At 39.5% G+C, this 17,501-nt stretch overlaps 1 protein-coding gene across 2 annotated transcripts in view; it reads right to left on the reverse strand.

Annotated features, from left to right (window-relative positions):
- PRDM5 (PR/SET domain 5) overlaps nucleotides 1–17,501 on the reverse strand; it is a 104,950-nt gene that overhangs the window by 61,902 nt on the left and 25,547 nt on the right. For both annotated transcript variants that reach the window (XM_063135258.1, XM_063135257.1), the window contains exons 4-9: nucleotides 14,918–15,110; nucleotides 14,046–14,220; nucleotides 12,635–12,727; nucleotides 12,226–12,347; nucleotides 6,191–6,270; nucleotides 617–701 (exon numbers count right to left, since the gene is read on the reverse strand). In XM_063135258.1, the coding sequence (XP_062991328.1) occupies nucleotides 617–701; nucleotides 6,191–6,270; nucleotides 12,226–12,347; nucleotides 12,635–12,727; nucleotides 14,046–14,220; nucleotides 14,918–15,110 (748 nt within the window). The remainder of the gene's footprint in view (nucleotides 1–616; nucleotides 702–6,190; nucleotides 6,271–12,225; nucleotides 12,348–12,634; nucleotides 12,728–14,045; nucleotides 14,221–14,917; nucleotides 15,111–17,501) is intronic.

Raw genomic sequence — 17,501 nt, forward strand, 5'->3', positions numbered from 1 at the left:
TAGATGATTTACATGCCTTCCCCTTTATTTCTTGCCAGTGACAGTTCATGAAAACAGCCATCTCTACATCATTTACATCATTTTCCACTATACGATGGATCCCACTAGGCTTTTTTTTAAATCAATTTTCAAAGCAAGAGATCAGGATGTAAAGAAATGTCCAAGGAGGGGTTGGAAACAGGAGCCCATGTAAAAAACTTTGGGCTTTCTAGAAGGGAATGCAAGCGTATTAATTGTAAAGTACTAGGATTATACATGTAGGCTGAAACCCACACATGAATGAACCCAGCCCTTTGAGCTAAATCATTTTAGGCAGTCATCAACTCCAAGCACACTTACATGGAAGCAAAAGTTATAAGAAAGTGTTTAGGACTGCCTAGCCTCTGTTGTTCATATCAATAGACTTATTATCTTAAATCCAAGAAAATCAACTTAACCAGGCTATTGAACCAACTACCCAATAACTTCATAAGCCCCCCCCCCACACACACACACACTTTTGGTTAATTAGCCCCAAGCCCCATCCCCAAAATATATTTAATATTCTAACATACACATTTTAAGGTAATAAGTTAAGCTTGATTTGATGGGGAAAGGTTTTTGTTTTGTTTTTTACCTGAATGAGTTATCATATGGCGTTTTAGCTGGTTAGCTGAAATGAATTTCTTGTCACATTCCTGACACTCAAAGATCTCATGAACCTGCAATATGAGTATTTAATGATAATTAAGTATGTGTCTTACACAAGATCACACATCTTAAGCTATAAAAGAACACCTCAAACAGACTGTAATTATTCCTTAGCTCAGAGCTATGTTAATACTCATGGATATACTTCCTTCCTTAATTATCCCTTGCTTAACAACCATGGCTCCAAAATTAAAAGTTCATTCTGCTTTTTTGCAGTACAAACTATATGCTGTTGATATAAAACTTGAGAGAGCATTTCAATAATATGCATGGACTTCTTAGGGGAAAAAAGGGTTACTTACCGGTAACTGAGATTCTGCGGCCATATGCAGTGATATATAGAGATCCCCCGCCGATGCAGAGCCTCATTTCAGAACTTTCTAGAATCATGATACAGTTTTGGCATCTGTCCTACCCCCCATTCAGCATGCTCAAAAGACATAGGTCCCACTTAATTCCTAAATGTATGCATTCAGCAGCTTATGTATAAGGAAGCATCAAGTGAGAACAAGCAATACTAAGACTTGCAGGATACTGGGTTGTGGGACTGCACAATGACCACTCAAAGAACCAGAAATACAGGTAAGCAACCTGTTCTTGTCCTTCGTGGTCTCTATGCAATCCCACATAGGGGTGGGTAGGAAGCTAATTCACTGGAAGAGGGACAGGTCCCTAAGTGTAGCACAGACCTTCTGAATTGTCCAAGCATCGGACCATAAGCACACTGCAACTCCAGCTCTCACACTCTACAGGAAAGCTACGAAGGAAGCAACAGCTCTCATGGTATATGCATGAATCTCTCCTGGATCTGAGAATATGGTCAGTTCATAGCAGACCTGAACAGTACATGAAATCTAGCAAGCAAATAACCATGTGGAGGCTGGGTTTCCATTCTTAGGATCCTTGTAACAGCTGAGAAAGCTCACAGTGCTGCCCACATAAAATGCTGGAGCTCGCTCAATATTCAAGGTATCTGAAGGAAGATACCAACTGAAAGAAGGGGTTAACAAAGACCATCTGTAAATTGAGGGCTTGGGTAAAAAGCAAAAATAACCTTTTGTAGGAAGAAAACACAAGTAGGTACAGATATCTATCAGCCCTCTGTACACACAACTCACTAGCCCTCTGTGCAGAGATAATGGGCCCAAGAAAAGGAATCTTTGCAGAAGCAAATCACAAGTAGCCAAAGATTCAACAGCTTAGCCATTAACTGTGAGAGAACAACAGCAAGTTGTTCACAGCAACACCAACTAGGGTGGGGGAGATGTTGCAACCAGAAGGTGAAAGCTAAACAGGTCCTTTCACCAATGAGTGGGAAACACTGAAAAACTGTCCACAAGACAGTGCGAAGCAGAAACAGCCACCAGGTAAACCTTAATAATCAAAACTGCAAGTACCTTAGAGGTAAGGTAAAAGAGAAACATAAGAATGCTCAGTATTGGGTAGGTCCACCCCATAATTTCTTGCAATGTTGCAAATTTTAGGAATTTTGCTTACTTATTCCCATAAAATAAAACTGGAACGGATGGTTTGTGCATCCAGCACCTACTCTACTCTTCCAAGAAGCTATTACAAGGCAAACACACCAAGCTGTCATCTTGAGGTGGACAGGATGGGATGGGCAGGAAGTACATCTTATCTGGCAGCCCAAGGTAGTCCTGAGGTGAAAAGGGTGGCAAACCAATGCTGTCTTGACAACTATAAAGTAGGCAGGATAAAATCTGCCCTATCCTGGTTACTGCCCTCCTGAAGAGCAGGGATGGGATGGGAGCACCAGGGATGCTCAAGATTGCTGAAATTCTCTGAACTTTACTTCAAAGCTTGGTTCGGCTTACTCCCTTTCTCATTTGCAACCAGTATTCTGATTCATTCCAATGGGGAAAGTTGTGCAACTTTTGAAAATCCAGGATTGCGAACGGGGTGTTTTTGAGTGATTTTTAAACTGAAACAAAATGCTCATACATCGGGATTACTAAGTGCAAGGAGGCATCTCAAGGGATAAGGGTCCCAGTCCTGCTCTTCTGCAATATGTGAAGCACTGCCTGCTGGTGGGGATGGTACAAGAGCATCCCCCACTGACAAAGAGGCTCCAGGCTGCCCATGAGGCCCACGTCCACGTGTAAAAATGTCGCTGTTTGGCTGAGCAAATCTGTTAAAGGCTTGTTGCCCCCAGAGTCATTGGATTGCCACTGGGGTCATATGCTGGTGTGTAAGCCAGACCTGGAGCTGCACTGCGAGGGTCAAGAGAGTCCTGGAACTTGTTCCATCCTATTGGTTGATATAAAAAACAGTAGCCATGTTGTTGGTTGCCATTTGGACTACTCTGCTGCAGGGAAAACTCAAGACTTTACAGAGCACTTGAGGGGAAAAGACACCTTCAGAAAATACCCCAACAAATGGAGGTAAGCAAGGAATCAAAGAAAAATGCAAAATCTAGACAGAATAAACTGGAAATACAACAATAAAGAGAGAGAGAGAGAGAGAGAGAGAGAGAGGGAGAGAAGAACAATGCTTTTTGTCTAATTCAATTGGAATAAGCAAAGCAAAAGTTCCTAGGAAGCCCGTTGCTTCAGGAGGTGAAAGGAACTGAGCAGGAAGGTAAGAGTTGTATACTTTGAGCACACACACTGAGATGCCCATTGAAACACTGGGTACCAGGCTAATTTCCAAAATAACATTGATTTTTCTATTGTAAGCAATTTTTATTTGTTGTATGTCAAATAAATCTAGCATGCACTTGAGGGGCATAAATTTATCCATAATTTTGCAAATTTATGATGCCACTCCCAGATTTAGTATAATAAAAATGACACCTCTAGAGGCAGAAAAGAGAAAGGATTTCAGAACTGGAAGAACCTCAAGACAATGGGGTGAGTCAGGGCTAGCCAAGTATTTGCGTAAGAGTCTGTTGGTTGTCAAGTCTCCCAGTCCATCAGGCAATCACATATTCTGGCAAACTGACACAGGACACCCAAATCAGTGAGACTTCTTTATTGCAGGAAATCTCATGGCAAAAACTTAATGGTTGCATACTTCAGAAATCATATAGCTGATGGTCAATCCACACACGGGTTCCAAACCTGGACAAGGGAGGGGAATGATTCCTAACATTGGTTCTGGATGAAGCTTCAACACAAGTTTGGTTTTGAGATGCATGGCCCAATCAATTCACAGAACAGGAAAGCTGCAAGACCCAGTATTATAGGTTGCTGAACTGTGGGGTAGAGTGGCGTGGAGACTCCTTCATGTGAGATATTCCTAAAGTTGCTTGAAGTGAAACATACCAGAGAGGCATGCTGTCTTTTGACATGCCTTATAATAGGCCAGACTATTTGTCTACCTAACCAAGTACTGTCTACCTGACTGACAATGGCCCTGTAAGGTCTCTGGTAGAGGGCTTTCCCATCAACTCCTAACTGATCTTTTTAATTGGTCATTTAAATTAATACATGGCTAGAGCACGTATTTCACCACTGAGCCATGGTCCTTCCCTCTGGGATGAAGAACACTTCCATATTATTTTGTTTTAAAAAGTGTTATCCAGTTTGTCCACATTGTGGCAAGGATGTTACTTTAATCCTTTTACAATTTTTTGAGATCTAAACACAGGACAAAGATGTCTCAAAACACTAATTAATCTGAATTGCTTGGGCCTTAGCAAGGCCTTTGTTGCCTAAAATGAATATATTGCTTCATTTCTGAAAAGTGACAGTTTCAGAAATCTTCATTTATCTTATTAAAGAGGGGAAATGTGTATGTGAAAAGCTTTACAGAGGTGACCTTGACACAGCTTAACTATAATGCATAGTTTAACTATAAGTGTAGCTCCCTTTTCACATTAGCACTAAATGCACAGGCGCTGGAAGGTGTTAGAATTAAACACACATAGCTCGCTTTTTATGTGAACAGGGCAGACACAAAGGAAATACATGTCTGCCACTGTCACCTCTAGTTTTGCCCTTAGTCTACCAATAAAGTAAGCAGAAAAACCACAAAAAACCCATGGTGATATGTGTGCAGCAATGACATGACAATGAACCAAAGGCTAGTTGTTGATTTGGAAGAAAGTCAGCAGGGAAGAATAAATACAGGAGAACATTGTAAAAATGCTCCACAAACCATTTCATAGCCATGTTAAAGGATACCCATAAGATTGGGTACTTCTTGACAGACACTGACTTACAGTCCATAAATTTGCCTGATTGTTTTTCCTTAGAACTCAGTTAATACCATAAGCTCCTAAAGAGATTCACTAATCCAAGCAATGTGTTCTGACCTTTCAAACTTTTAAGACAATTCTAAATATCTGGCTAGTCCTGGGCTTTACGCAGGAATTGACTTTACAAGTATATGTCTGTGTGAGAGATTTTTCATCCTTTATTGCCACTCTCCAGAATTGTCTCATGGCTTGGGCCAGGTCTTTGCCCTCAAAGAATACTCTTGAATAAATTGAATACTATAGATACAATAATGTAAATGAATTCTTTCATTAGAAGCTCTGCACACAGGTAAGGTAGTACACAGGTAAGCCAATGTTCTGACTAGAAAGAAAAAAAATCCTCAAGGTTCTAAATTCTAAAGGAGGTTCTCTGTCGATATTTTGTGTTCAATGCTTTTGTTCCAATTCCTGACATCTCTAGTTAAAATGGCTGCAGGACTGGAACAACTGTGCATGAAATTCATAGCTTTAGTGGGATGTGAACCTAAGTTTCCTAAATTGAAGTTCAACACAGGGCCAACTATCTACCATTAGGCAGAGTGAAGCAGCCACCCTCTGGTAACTGTCAATATTATGAAAGGCCAACAAATAGTTATTTAATTTCTTTTTATTCTATTTTTACTGCTATGCTGGAAGAGACTGGAGGTTTATGGGGTGGTATATTAATATTATTATTAATAATAATAATAATAATGCAAGTAAGTTGCCCAATGCGTTTCAGCAAGTCTCTTCGTCATGGGCAACATGGCAAGTTCTTGCATTTCAAAAGGATGCTTCTAACATGCTTTAGTTTATGCAGCTGTGTCAACTAAAACAGTTTGGAAGCATATATAAAAAATCACACAGTGCAAATGCAGAATTTGGTATTCCTGAACCCTTAAGACTACTAAGATCGATCTTGAAAATGTGTGGGTGATACCTAATGAAATCTCAAATGCTGGAGGAAGGTTGAACAAGGTTTGTAGAATCAGGGCTTTTGTATCCTACATAGCTTCCTTTCTCTCTCTGACACTAGCAGAAGCAAAAACAAAAATTGAATAGTAACATAAACTACTGTCCATAGCAAAGCAAAGGGAAAAGAATACAATATAGGTTTTGCTTTAATTTTGATTTGCTGTGGTAATGAAAATAAACAGGATCTAAGCAGACTACTGTCTTTGTCAGCAAGAAAAAGGCAGCCCGATACGTTTGCGTTTCAGCAAATCTCTCGTGACCATACTCTATGGCCTTGTCCCTTAGCAAAGTCAAACCCTGCTGAGGGTCACCCTTCATTTTACTGACCTTCCGATGCTCTTGAAGATTTGTTGCTGAAGAACACCTCTTATTGCACACAGAGCACATCAGCCTCTTCCTAGAGTTTCCTAAAACAGAAACAAAAATACCACCAACAGATTTAATAAAGAACTACAAAGGAAGAGGCCAAATGTTTTCACTGCCTGTGCCATTTTTCACAGGCCATTTGATGGATACAAGAATTTTACACTTTTCCCCCACCTCTAATGTATTGAGTTACAAGACAGCTCTCTGTGGGTCCCCTACAGAAGATTTTGCCTGTGGAATGTAGACCAACAATGTTTTTTCTGCTTTAAAAAAGAAAAGAAAAGAGGACTCCAATATATCCAGTATCACTCAGTACAATAAGTATTACCATACCCACTTTGTTATATCTACCTCGGAGCATGTAAATGCTTTAGCTCTATATTAATTACTGCTTCTGTTCTAGGAATTTCCTAAGCTGTCTATATAAAGCACTGGCTAGGCATAAATTCACAGCCCATCGGTTATATTGATTTAGTCCTAGAGACTTAAGGGAGTCTCACTGAATACTGGTGAGCCTGTGGAGGGTTGCAACAGTGCCTGGAGTCAATGGGTGGGTTTAGCAATCATAGAGGGAAAGTCACAGTGACTTATTTTCCCTCCCCATGTGTGCCCAATAATTAGCATAATCACCCTCACCAGGAACAGGTTGTCATGACATCTAAACACGGCAAGAGTGGATGGCTGGGGTGGTTTACAAACCATCCTGAATCCCATGGCTTATTCTAGGGTTTCAGGGTGCTTTGTAAACCACAACAGCCACCCACAGACATCATGACCAAGCATGCCTGGTGAGGGCAATTGTGTTAATTATATGGCTCATGGCCTGTACACACACAGAGAGAAAGTAAGCTACCATGGCTAATTTTCCCCTCCATGATCGTGCAAACCCATCCAGTAATAGAACAGCTCAACCAGATTGTTGCTCCAGCACTGTGGAATCCTCTGGGTCAAATATTTAGCTCTACAAAGTCAAGCCTGTACAACAAGACAAGGATGCCCGCTCTCACCGGTCCTATTTGTATTGGTTATTGAGCTATTGGCGAACGTGATAAGAGATGATGAGGATATTGAGGGAGTAGGATGCACTAAAAAACTAAAAATAAATATGTTTGCAGATGATACAGTATTGACAATTAAGAATCCATTGGAGAAAATGGATAGAATAAAACATCATTTGAGGGAGTTTGAGGAAGTGACGGGATTAAAAATAAATTGGACAAAATCAGAGATGATGCTATTTAATTATAGTAAAAAGGAGGAAAAAGATTGGGAAAGTAAAGAGAAGAATATGAAAGTTAAAGAAATAGTAAAATATTTGGGAATTAAACTTACAAAGAATTTAGAGGATTTAGAAAAGGAAAATTTACATAGTTTGAAAAAAGAAGTTATGAGCAAACTAGAAAAATATAAACGGTTAAATTTATCTTGGTTTGGAAGAATAGCCCTAATAAAAATGAGGATTTTACCAAAGGTAAATTTTTCATTTAGAATATTACCAATAAGAATATCAGAAAAAGAATTAAAAAGTTGGCAAAGTATATTAAATAATTTTTGTAATGGTGATAGGAAAGCAAGAATAAATTTAAAAAGTTGGTATGTAACGCCAAAAAAAGGAGGGCTAGGACTGCCAAACTTAAAATTATATTACGTAGCTAATAGGTTGAGACATGTGGTCGAAAGTATGATAGGATTAGGAGATTTAAGTTGGCTGGAAGACAAAAAGAGAAGATACGGATTGGAAACTAGAAAATACATATTTTTAGAGAATATACAAAGAAATGGGGGGAAGAAATAGAGAACCCCCTTTTAAAAAATCATTGGGAAATATGGCGAGTATACAAAAAGGATCTACTTCCAAGTATCTCCCCAATATCACCGGTGATAATGTTGTGGAATTTTCTGGGAAACTTAAAAGATAAGTTGGGCAAAAGTTTAATAGAGAGAAAAGTAATGAAGTTAAAAGATTGGCTAGGAAAGATGAGAACTCGAGAAGAATTAATGGAGAGATTAAAAGAGAGAAACTTAACGTGGTTAAATTATTTTCAATTAGAACAATGGATGAAGAATTGGATAAGGGATAATGGAGAGTGTAGAGTGACTACAAAATTTGAGGAGCTGATCTTAAAAAAAGAAATTGAGAAAGGGGAAAATAAATTAATAAAAGGGTTAACGAGTGAAATATATAGAATATTAGTTGAAAAGGGGGAGACAGAAAGTATTGGCAAGATGGTTTGGGAAACTGACTTGAAGGAACAAATAGGGCAACAGAGCTGGGAAGGAATATGGAAACAAAGAGTGTTGAGAAGTATGTCTGTGAGGATAAAAGAAAATTATTATAAGATTATATGGAGGTGGTATCTAACCCGGGTGAGATTAAATAAAATAAATAAGTTGAACTCAGCAAACTGCTGGAGAGGTTGTCAAGAAAAAGGAACGTATTTACATATGTGGTGGGAATGTGAATTTGTACAAAAATTGTGGAAAATGGTATTTAATGAGATAAAAGAAATTTTAGGAATGGAGATTGAAGAGACACCTACAGTGGCATTGTTATCATTATATGGAGAATTAAATTGTAGCAAAGAGACAAAAGAATTGATAACGAATTTGTTAACTGCAGCAAGGTTAATGATATCTAGGAATTGGAAGGTTCAAGGGGATTATCATATAGAAGATTGGTATAAAGAAGTATGAGATCTTGCTATTAATGATAAATTAACATGTAATATAAAAGTTAGATGAGGAATGATAAAAACAAATGATTTTGAGGGAATATGGAAACAGTTCCTAGAATTTGTCTTATCTAAGGGGAGTGGGAAAGCACCTCCAGAAGAAACAATGAGATTTTGGAAACAGGAATAAGATGCCGTGGTGGGGGGGTGCACTTTTATGTTAAGTATGATTATGCTAATAGAATAAGTTAGAATATATGTTATCAAATGATATATAACAATTTATGTATTATGTAGTATTGTTTTTTTATTGTATTGATGTATGTATTGTATTGAAGTATTAAATAAAATTATTAAAAAAAAAAAGTCAAGCCTATACATTAGCCACATTGGGTCATCGCACTAAGCAGGGCATGAACAAGCCTAGCCTCCTCCTGGGCTTGTGCATTTCCCCCTGCCCTCTATTCACACCATGCAGTTGAGAGGGAGAGTTTAGAACCATTCTCTTCACTTTTTAGTTAACTGTGAGTTGTAATTAATATTAACTGGGGGTTCATTTAAACAAGCCAGCTTCAGAAACCAAGGTTTAAATTTAGCTTTTTAAAATTAACCATTGTTTGTCACTGCAGATGACACAGCAACCAGCATTTAATAAAAGCAAAGCTTCCAAACAAATGCTCTCCACAGCCGGGATGGGGGTGCGCAAGCCCAGGAGAAGGCTAGGTCCATTCACATCATTCAAAACCATAGTTTAACAGCCAGTACATTTACCTCTCTGTGTATGATGAACAAAAAAGTGTGTCAAATACACAATGAATGAATATGTCATGGACATAGTTAATTTTATAAATTTCTCTTGGAAATAATTACAGAAAACATATTTTGTAGCCTTCAGAGAATCTGTGAAATGTTTTAATTTATTCATTTGACAAACAGAAACTCAATAGCATATCATAAAGAACAATTTTGGTCACTGTCTCAATTGCTATTTCTTCAGAGAAAGCAGGACTGAAGAACTGTCCTGCAAACTCTACAGCAAGAAACATAATTATCATTAACAGTTTTGTAATCAAACACAAAGGAACCTACGTCATTATTTGGCCTGTCCCATAAAATTATCAACCCACTAAAATGTCACTATTATACATATTTTCCTTCCTTTTTCCAGATGGTTTCAATAGTGACAGAGAATTTAATTAGTTTGTAATAGTATTTACATTGGTTCTGAAGTTCAAAAACATTCAATTCTATAGAAGCTGTTTTATTATAGAGAAAAAACTACCAAAAGACTATGTGACACCTCTCCTGACATACAGTACATTGGAGAATTTTCTTATTGAAATTACTGCTGGCTATTGAAGAACGGTATGTTTTTATTTTCAATCCACTTTGCTAAACTTATTTTGGCAACAGTATTCATCAAGTAATGGCACACCTAGAATGACAGACTGCCAAAGATATATGAATACATATTCATCACTCCATAGAAAGAATATTTTAGAGCCCAGGCCATAGTACTGCTCTGCACTAGACACCGTTGAAGATGAAAAGTCAAATGTGTTTATCCCATTTGTTGTTTTTAAAGGTTTTTATTAGAGAGAGAGATTGTCATATATGCCATTTATATTAGAATAATATTTTAAAAAACACCGTTTTTAGGTTTTACAATTCTATTTCTATTTTATATATTGTGTCACATATGTTTTGGATACTTTTTTTTTAAAAAATGTACTTTTTAACATTAAATCACCTTAATTTTGTAGTTATTTGCACCTTAACTTTGGTTTTTGTCAAGGGGAAAAGGTGCAGAGCTAAACAGAATATATATGGAAGCATGAATTTTAAAAAATGAACAACATGACAAGCGGCCTCTACCTGATATGTCATTTCACTTCTGCTTCAAAAAAGGTGTCCTAGGACATAAAGGATCCTGAGAATGGGACAACCCTTTCCCCTTGACCCTTCTTTTCCAGTAGGCACTTGTGCACCCTTATTTTTCGTAGATTATATTTTTTGTAGATTATGAACAAAAAGAACCATGGAAGAGGACAAGTGTCCACTATGTCCTGTTCCCAAGGTTGCTTGCTTGCCACTAAACACCCTCAGGCCTAGGCATTGCATCTCTGCCACAGGACCAGTCCCAGAGGCAGAAGTAGACTGATCAATCTGACCAGAGTGCATATCATAGAAACAGAGGATTGCCCATTTAATTGAAGACTGGTCTCCTCCAAGGAGATACATCCTGCAGGTGTGTTTCAATCCTCACTAAGCTTTAAACCAGTACAGGAACAATACTCTAGGTTACCTGCCCTCTAGTGTAGGCCATATTGTCACCTTTAGATCTGCAGCTGCCAAAGAATTCTGTTCCAAGTTCTGATGCTGGACCACAATTTGCGTGAGTCTCGTATTATCACCCTGCCGAGTTCTACAAACTAATTAAGGTCAGGGGTGCATCTACTCCCACCAAGTTTCACTACTCCTGTCGAAGCTTGTTTTGTAATGGCTCAGATGTTTCTGTGGAATATTCATTCATTCATTGCATTTCTATACCGCCTAATAGCCAAACATCCTCCAAGTGAGCGAAGTCCTCTGAATAAGCCTCAACATTTTCATGATAGGTGGAACTGGTGGCAATTCAAGTTAAAACACATATATTGTGGAGAAGATCCCCATCCAAAATCTGCACGTGACTATTCTAAAGTTATAAAGACTTCGGCTATTTTTTGGCAGCTTGTCTACAAGCAATTCCAGAATGGGGACACATTAGAATTAAACTTTCGGACCAGATAAAAGGCCCCATCTAGTCCAGCACTCTGTCATCAACAGTAGCTAGCCAGATGTTCCTGGGAAGCTCATAACCATGACCTGCCCCAGCACTGAGAGGGCTCCTGGAAAGGTGACTGTCAGTGCCTCACCAGCCATGGGTTGACCTAGCAGCAGTGGCTCAATCTGGAAAGCCACCCATTATGTTAAATTTCCAAGTCCCATCCACTGCTGTCCAGATGAGCCCACAGCCATGGGGATGGGTAGAAGAGCTGAACAGGCATTGATGTCAGTAATAGAGTATGCCGTGCCATGGTGCTTGGGCCCCAGCAGCTGTCCAAGGGTGTCTGGTCCTGGCCCCAATCCTGATGATAGTGACAACCATGCCCTGTTGTTTCTTTCCACAAAGTGCTACTCAGAAGTACCCTGCCTCTGAACTCAGACCTTGCACTCTCTCCGCCAATAACCACTGATGGACCACCTTTTCCTTGAATTTGCCTAAGGAAATGTTAACACTGGAAAGTGGCCCCTAATCAATGACAATTTCAACATTTTACTTACCAGTGTGAACATTTTCCTTGTGCTTTTTCAGGGCGTCCTTACTCTTGAACCTCTTCCCACAGCTATCAGCCTTGCATATGAACCTGGCATCACCTCGACATGCTTCTTTGTGTTGCTCATAGCTGATGTGGGATAGTTGGAGAAGGGAAAAGTAATGCATCAAGAAAGAGCTACCAAATTATAATACCAGAAAAAGCTTCTCGGCAGGCATTTCAAGGGCACTTAACACATGCTGCGCGGCAGACGTCTGGAGCTGCTTCATGCAGAATGTACTCCAGGTAGGAATGACAGCATTTCTTGTCTCGCGCAGTTAGCGTTGGCAAAGCAACTACGAAACTGGAAAGCAAGCAAGCATGCAAAGGGAGGTCAGCAGCAGGATGAGGGTAGCCCAGTAAGTAGGACATGGAACCTCGATTCTGAGCTGAAGGGCGCGCTGCAAACAGAACACTGAAAACTTCGCAATCGATCTCCTGGGTGGACATTCTCTGTGCACTGGAGAACACTACCAGAAAAGACAAGAAGAAAACCCAAGTCAAACATTCCGAGATACATTTGGTTTTGACTAACATTCTGCAAACATCAATGCATTCAGAAAGAGTTGTTCACAGTGGATCTATTTATTAATTAGTTACATTTCTATACCACCCCACAGTCAAAGCTCTCTGGGCGGTTTATGTAAGATTAAAACAATTAAAATGATATACACAATGTAAAAACATAAAAACATACAGTATACACAAAAAATAAAACTAAAAACAACTATAAATAACTATAAGCTGTCAGCCAAACCTAAAACAGATCCGGGATCAGTTAATCTCATTACATATTGCTAAATGCCTGGGAAAAGAGAAAAGTCTTGACCTTGTGCTGAAAAGATAGCAATGTTGGGACCAGGCAGGCCTCGTCGGGGAGATCAATCCATAATTGGAGGGGGGGGGGGACATCACAAACAAGGCTCTCTCCCAATCCTCCCTTGGAATAAGCACCCAGAGGAGGGCCTTAGACGTTGAGCGTAGTGTACGGGTAGGTTCATGTCGGGAGAGGCATTCCGTCAAGTATTGTGGCCCCGAGCCATGTAAGGCTTTATAAGTTATAGGGTCTGTGATGATCCACTGAGTTGTATGGATCTATGTATATACAGATGTTTGCAGTATATAACCAAAGTACTGAAATCCATTCAAAAATTGCCTCTGCTAATGCTTTTGTAAAAAATATTGCCATCTTATTTAATTAGTCTTTTAGGGTGCAATCCTATGCAAGTTTAAAAACACAAAAGCCCTACAATTCCAGCATCCTCCAGTAAGTATGGCTGGCTGGGCCATACTGAAATTTTTAGAGATTTTTTCTGTCTAAGCATGCATAGGATTGTACCCTTACATAGATTATGTCTCAAGAGTTCAAATTAAAGGGGGAAAATATTACTTTTCTAGAAAGTAGGACTGACTGAGATAGGGCCTGCATAATTTCCAGGGGTCCATTGTGGCCTCAGTGCCCAAAATTTATCTCATTTTATTTCTTTAAGGGTTGTTTACCCCATGCTTCAAAATAGGGATGTACAAGACTCTAGTTTTTTCTTGCAAAATATCCAAGCATACTTTATTCGCAATCCCGAGCACAGGCAGGAGAACACCTCACATGGACTGTGGCACTCAAAATTTTATTTGTAGACTAATATATAAGCATACCCAATAAGCATGCTATACCTTCCTCAAACATCCATTGGCTGGCTGTCATTTCACACATTATGCAGAAGTTCAGCTGGACCTGTTTCTTGCAGCCTTAATGACTTCAATTCATAGTTTATAATGCTATAGACTTACTGCCTCTGCAAAGCTTGCTTAACTGGGAATTTCTTTCCACAATTCCTGCATTTGAATTCCTTTTCTTCGCTGGGCTTTTGGTGCAATGTCTGAAGGTGTTCAGCTAAAATTTCCTGGCTGGCAAAACTGGATTCACAGTTGGGACAAGCATGGTCCTCTTTAGAGCTAAGAGAATCTACATGGTGTGGGGAGAAATTAAGAAAGATAACATTTGGTAGATATTCTAAAAGAATCTTTTATAATGGAGAATCCATACTATTTATAAAGCTTCCAGAGAGAGAGAGAGAGAGAGAGAGAGAGAGAGAGAGAGAGAGAGAGAGAGAAAGAAAGAGAAACATTATTACTGCAGAAACACATTTTATAAATCCAGCCAATACCTAAAAACAGAAGGAATCCAATTATGCATGTCCTATGGTACCTCTTTCACTGGATTGCTTTTAGCTAGGGAAATGGAATTTACCAGTCATTTGTAAGAGCACAGTTCGATTTTGAAGTCATCCAGATTGAAAGGTACTAAGTCTAAAATGGTCTTGTTGATTTGTACTGGAAGTGATTTGAAATAAAGGTTCTGAAAACGGTAGCCCAATTATTTCTTGAATTGGACTGGATCCAACCCAATAAATAAGTTTAGGCCACCAGCACACTAACAATCTGAACTTTGTGTTAACATTTCTACTTTTGTTTGGGTAGAGAACTACCAAGACAAGACATTCAGGCCCCACTGAAATCATTCTGTTCAGTAGTCTTCTGACTAGAATGGTAGCTTTACTTAGGAAATGTGTATTATGTGCTTTCAAATTAGGAAATGTGTATTATGTGCTTTCAAATAGAAATGTATGAATTATTTCCATTCACTTTAATTTCGTCCATACCTTTTTCATTAATTTGTTGCAGTTCCTTATGGCTGCTATTACTATTGTTGTTGCTGTCATCTTCTTCCTGGTTAATAATTACTTCCTCCTCCTCTTCCTCTACCTCTTCCATGTCACTGTCAAGGTAACCAATCAGCAGTTCTGTATCTGTTTCAATATCCTCAACAGCTAGATAGAAAATGTTTTCTCCTTCCTGTTGGAAAAAGTAAGAGATTGGACAGCCCCTTTAGAAAAATAAAGAACTAAATATTTTGAAAGCATCCACCATGCTCCCAAGTAGATACATGATAGAGCAAGTTTAGTCTGACAATGCTTACTTAATACAGTTTTTAAAATAACATCTTGCTCAAAATTTCCAGAGGGGTAGCTGTGTTAGTCTGTACAGCAAAAATAACTGTGTTAGTCTTTAAGGTGCCATAAGGCTCTTTGTTGTTTTCATATTGCTCAAAAGCAACTGTCAGATCACGCTGCTTTTTCTGTCTGACACTGAACTCTGGATGCTTTTCAAATGAGTTCAAAAACGTTTACATCCCAGTTATATTATGCTCAGTCTCTGTAGCTTTACTGGAATTACCAACACTTCTGCTTTTGACCCTCTCTGAGAACCGATATACATGGCCTCCACTTTCAGGTGGTTGAGTCAACATTCGCACAGTAATGTAGACTTGGTAAAGAACCATGACATGATGAGCCAAGTGTTTTTGGCACTACCCAAGGAAACAAAAAGGGGAATCACGTTTACCTAGTGAAGACTGCCAAATGCTGTCATAAATCATAATACTTATCTGATTCGCATCCAGTGAAGTTAATTGAACCTTGCTTACAGTGTACATAGCCATATATTTTGTGACAAGATTCGTGACGCTAGGACGAGATAATGATATTTAATTTGTAATATGCTAAGATTCATTGAAACTGCCAACGGGGGATATCATACTTCTAAAGCTTAGATATGTCTGTAATGGATTAAAATGACTTATTTATGAAATGGGAAAAAAATCTATTTAATTTGACAAAGTTGACGAAACCAACAGTGTTCAAGGACCAGACACATGTTTGCTCTTAGATCAGTGATAGAATGGGAGAAGAAAATTAATTACACATTTTCTTCAAGATGTATATTACACAGCGGAGTCCAGATAGCTATCATGATATCTTGCCTTCATCAAAGAATTACTTTTTCTTCTTATGGCACTGCTGTATGTTCCAGGGAATTTTAATTTACCACAATCTGAATTTAAAATAAATCAAGTATTAAGGCATTGACTTTTCTTGTAAAGTAAAAAAAAAAAGTTTTGTCTCTACTTTGACTTGCTTCAAGGCAACATATGCTTTGGCACACAATCCTTTCAGTTTACTTTTGTCTGGAGATATTTGTGCCTTTTACTTCTTTAGTCCAGAGTAAATTTGTTTGCTGTTGCCCTTGAACTGGGTATATGAGAAAGAATTCTGGAGAAGCAGTTTTGACTTCCTCAAAAACATATACCCTGACCCTGAATTTATCTGGCGGGGTGGGGGTGGGGGAAAGAAACGCTTCCAAGGATGGCCTTTCTTTTCCACTTTGTTATTTTGGCAATAGGGGCCCCTGGGTTGTGTGTGTGTGTGCGTGTGTGTGTGATGTGCTTAGTTAGGATGGAGGAGGAGGAGATGACATCCTCAAGCTCAATATGGGATGTACATGAATTGGAGTCCCCCCACCTCTGCACTTTGGTTAATTGAAATCCTGCTTCAGTTTCCATTTTGTACGCAGCCCATATATATGAATTTAGCAGCAGGACCTTTCCAGTGGTAGCCATGAAGCTGTTGCGTGATCTTCCTCTGGAGTCGACTATGCATTGATTTAGGAGGAGTTTTGAGCTATTCTGTACTTCTAATGCCAGTATTGGATTATTACTCTAACCTACATATCATTACACACAGCTGTGCTTTATGTACATGATTGCATGTGAGTGCGGTTCACCTATGGAATAGATAGTGTGTCCTTCTTTTGAGGTGGGATAATAGAAGACAGCCAAAATTTAGATGAAGTGTGAAAAACGCATGTAAAAGACCACACTAGATTTTAGTGTGTGTATGTCAGGGTCTTTTCTATGCCCTGGGCAAGATCTACACTACTGCTTTATAACAGTATTGAGGTGCACTGACAACTGTTGGAGCCCATAACACATTCCATTTACCACTACCTGTACCCAGCGTAACATACGTCGTTGTAGCATATCTTAACGTTTATTAATTAAATATCATCGCGAGGGCGAGGGCTGCTTGGAGGGTGCCGATACAGCGCCGTCTGGCAGACCTGGGGGGCAGGGAGGTCAGGGGGAGGGGGAGCAGGTGTCCCCCTCTCCCCGGGGTTCTTGTCAGCCTTGGGCCACCCGCCCAGCTCGCATGAGATTAGGACGGGGCCTGGGCTCGCAGCAGGCGAGCAGCCTCCCACCTGGCCACCAAGGGCCCCGGCCATACCTCGCTCATGATCCGGACCCTCTCCCCGGGGTTCCTGTCAGCCTTGGGCCGCCCGCACAGCTCGCATGAGATTAGGCCGGGCTGGGCTCACAGCAGGCGAGCAGCCTCCCACCCAGCCACCAAG

The sequence above is a fragment of the Elgaria multicarinata genome, chromosome 10, assembly GCF_023053635.1.
Source record: "Elgaria multicarinata webbii isolate HBS135686 ecotype San Diego chromosome 10, rElgMul1.1.pri, whole genome shotgun sequence".
NCBI lineage: Eukaryota > Metazoa > Chordata > Lepidosauria > Squamata > Anguidae > Elgaria > Elgaria multicarinata.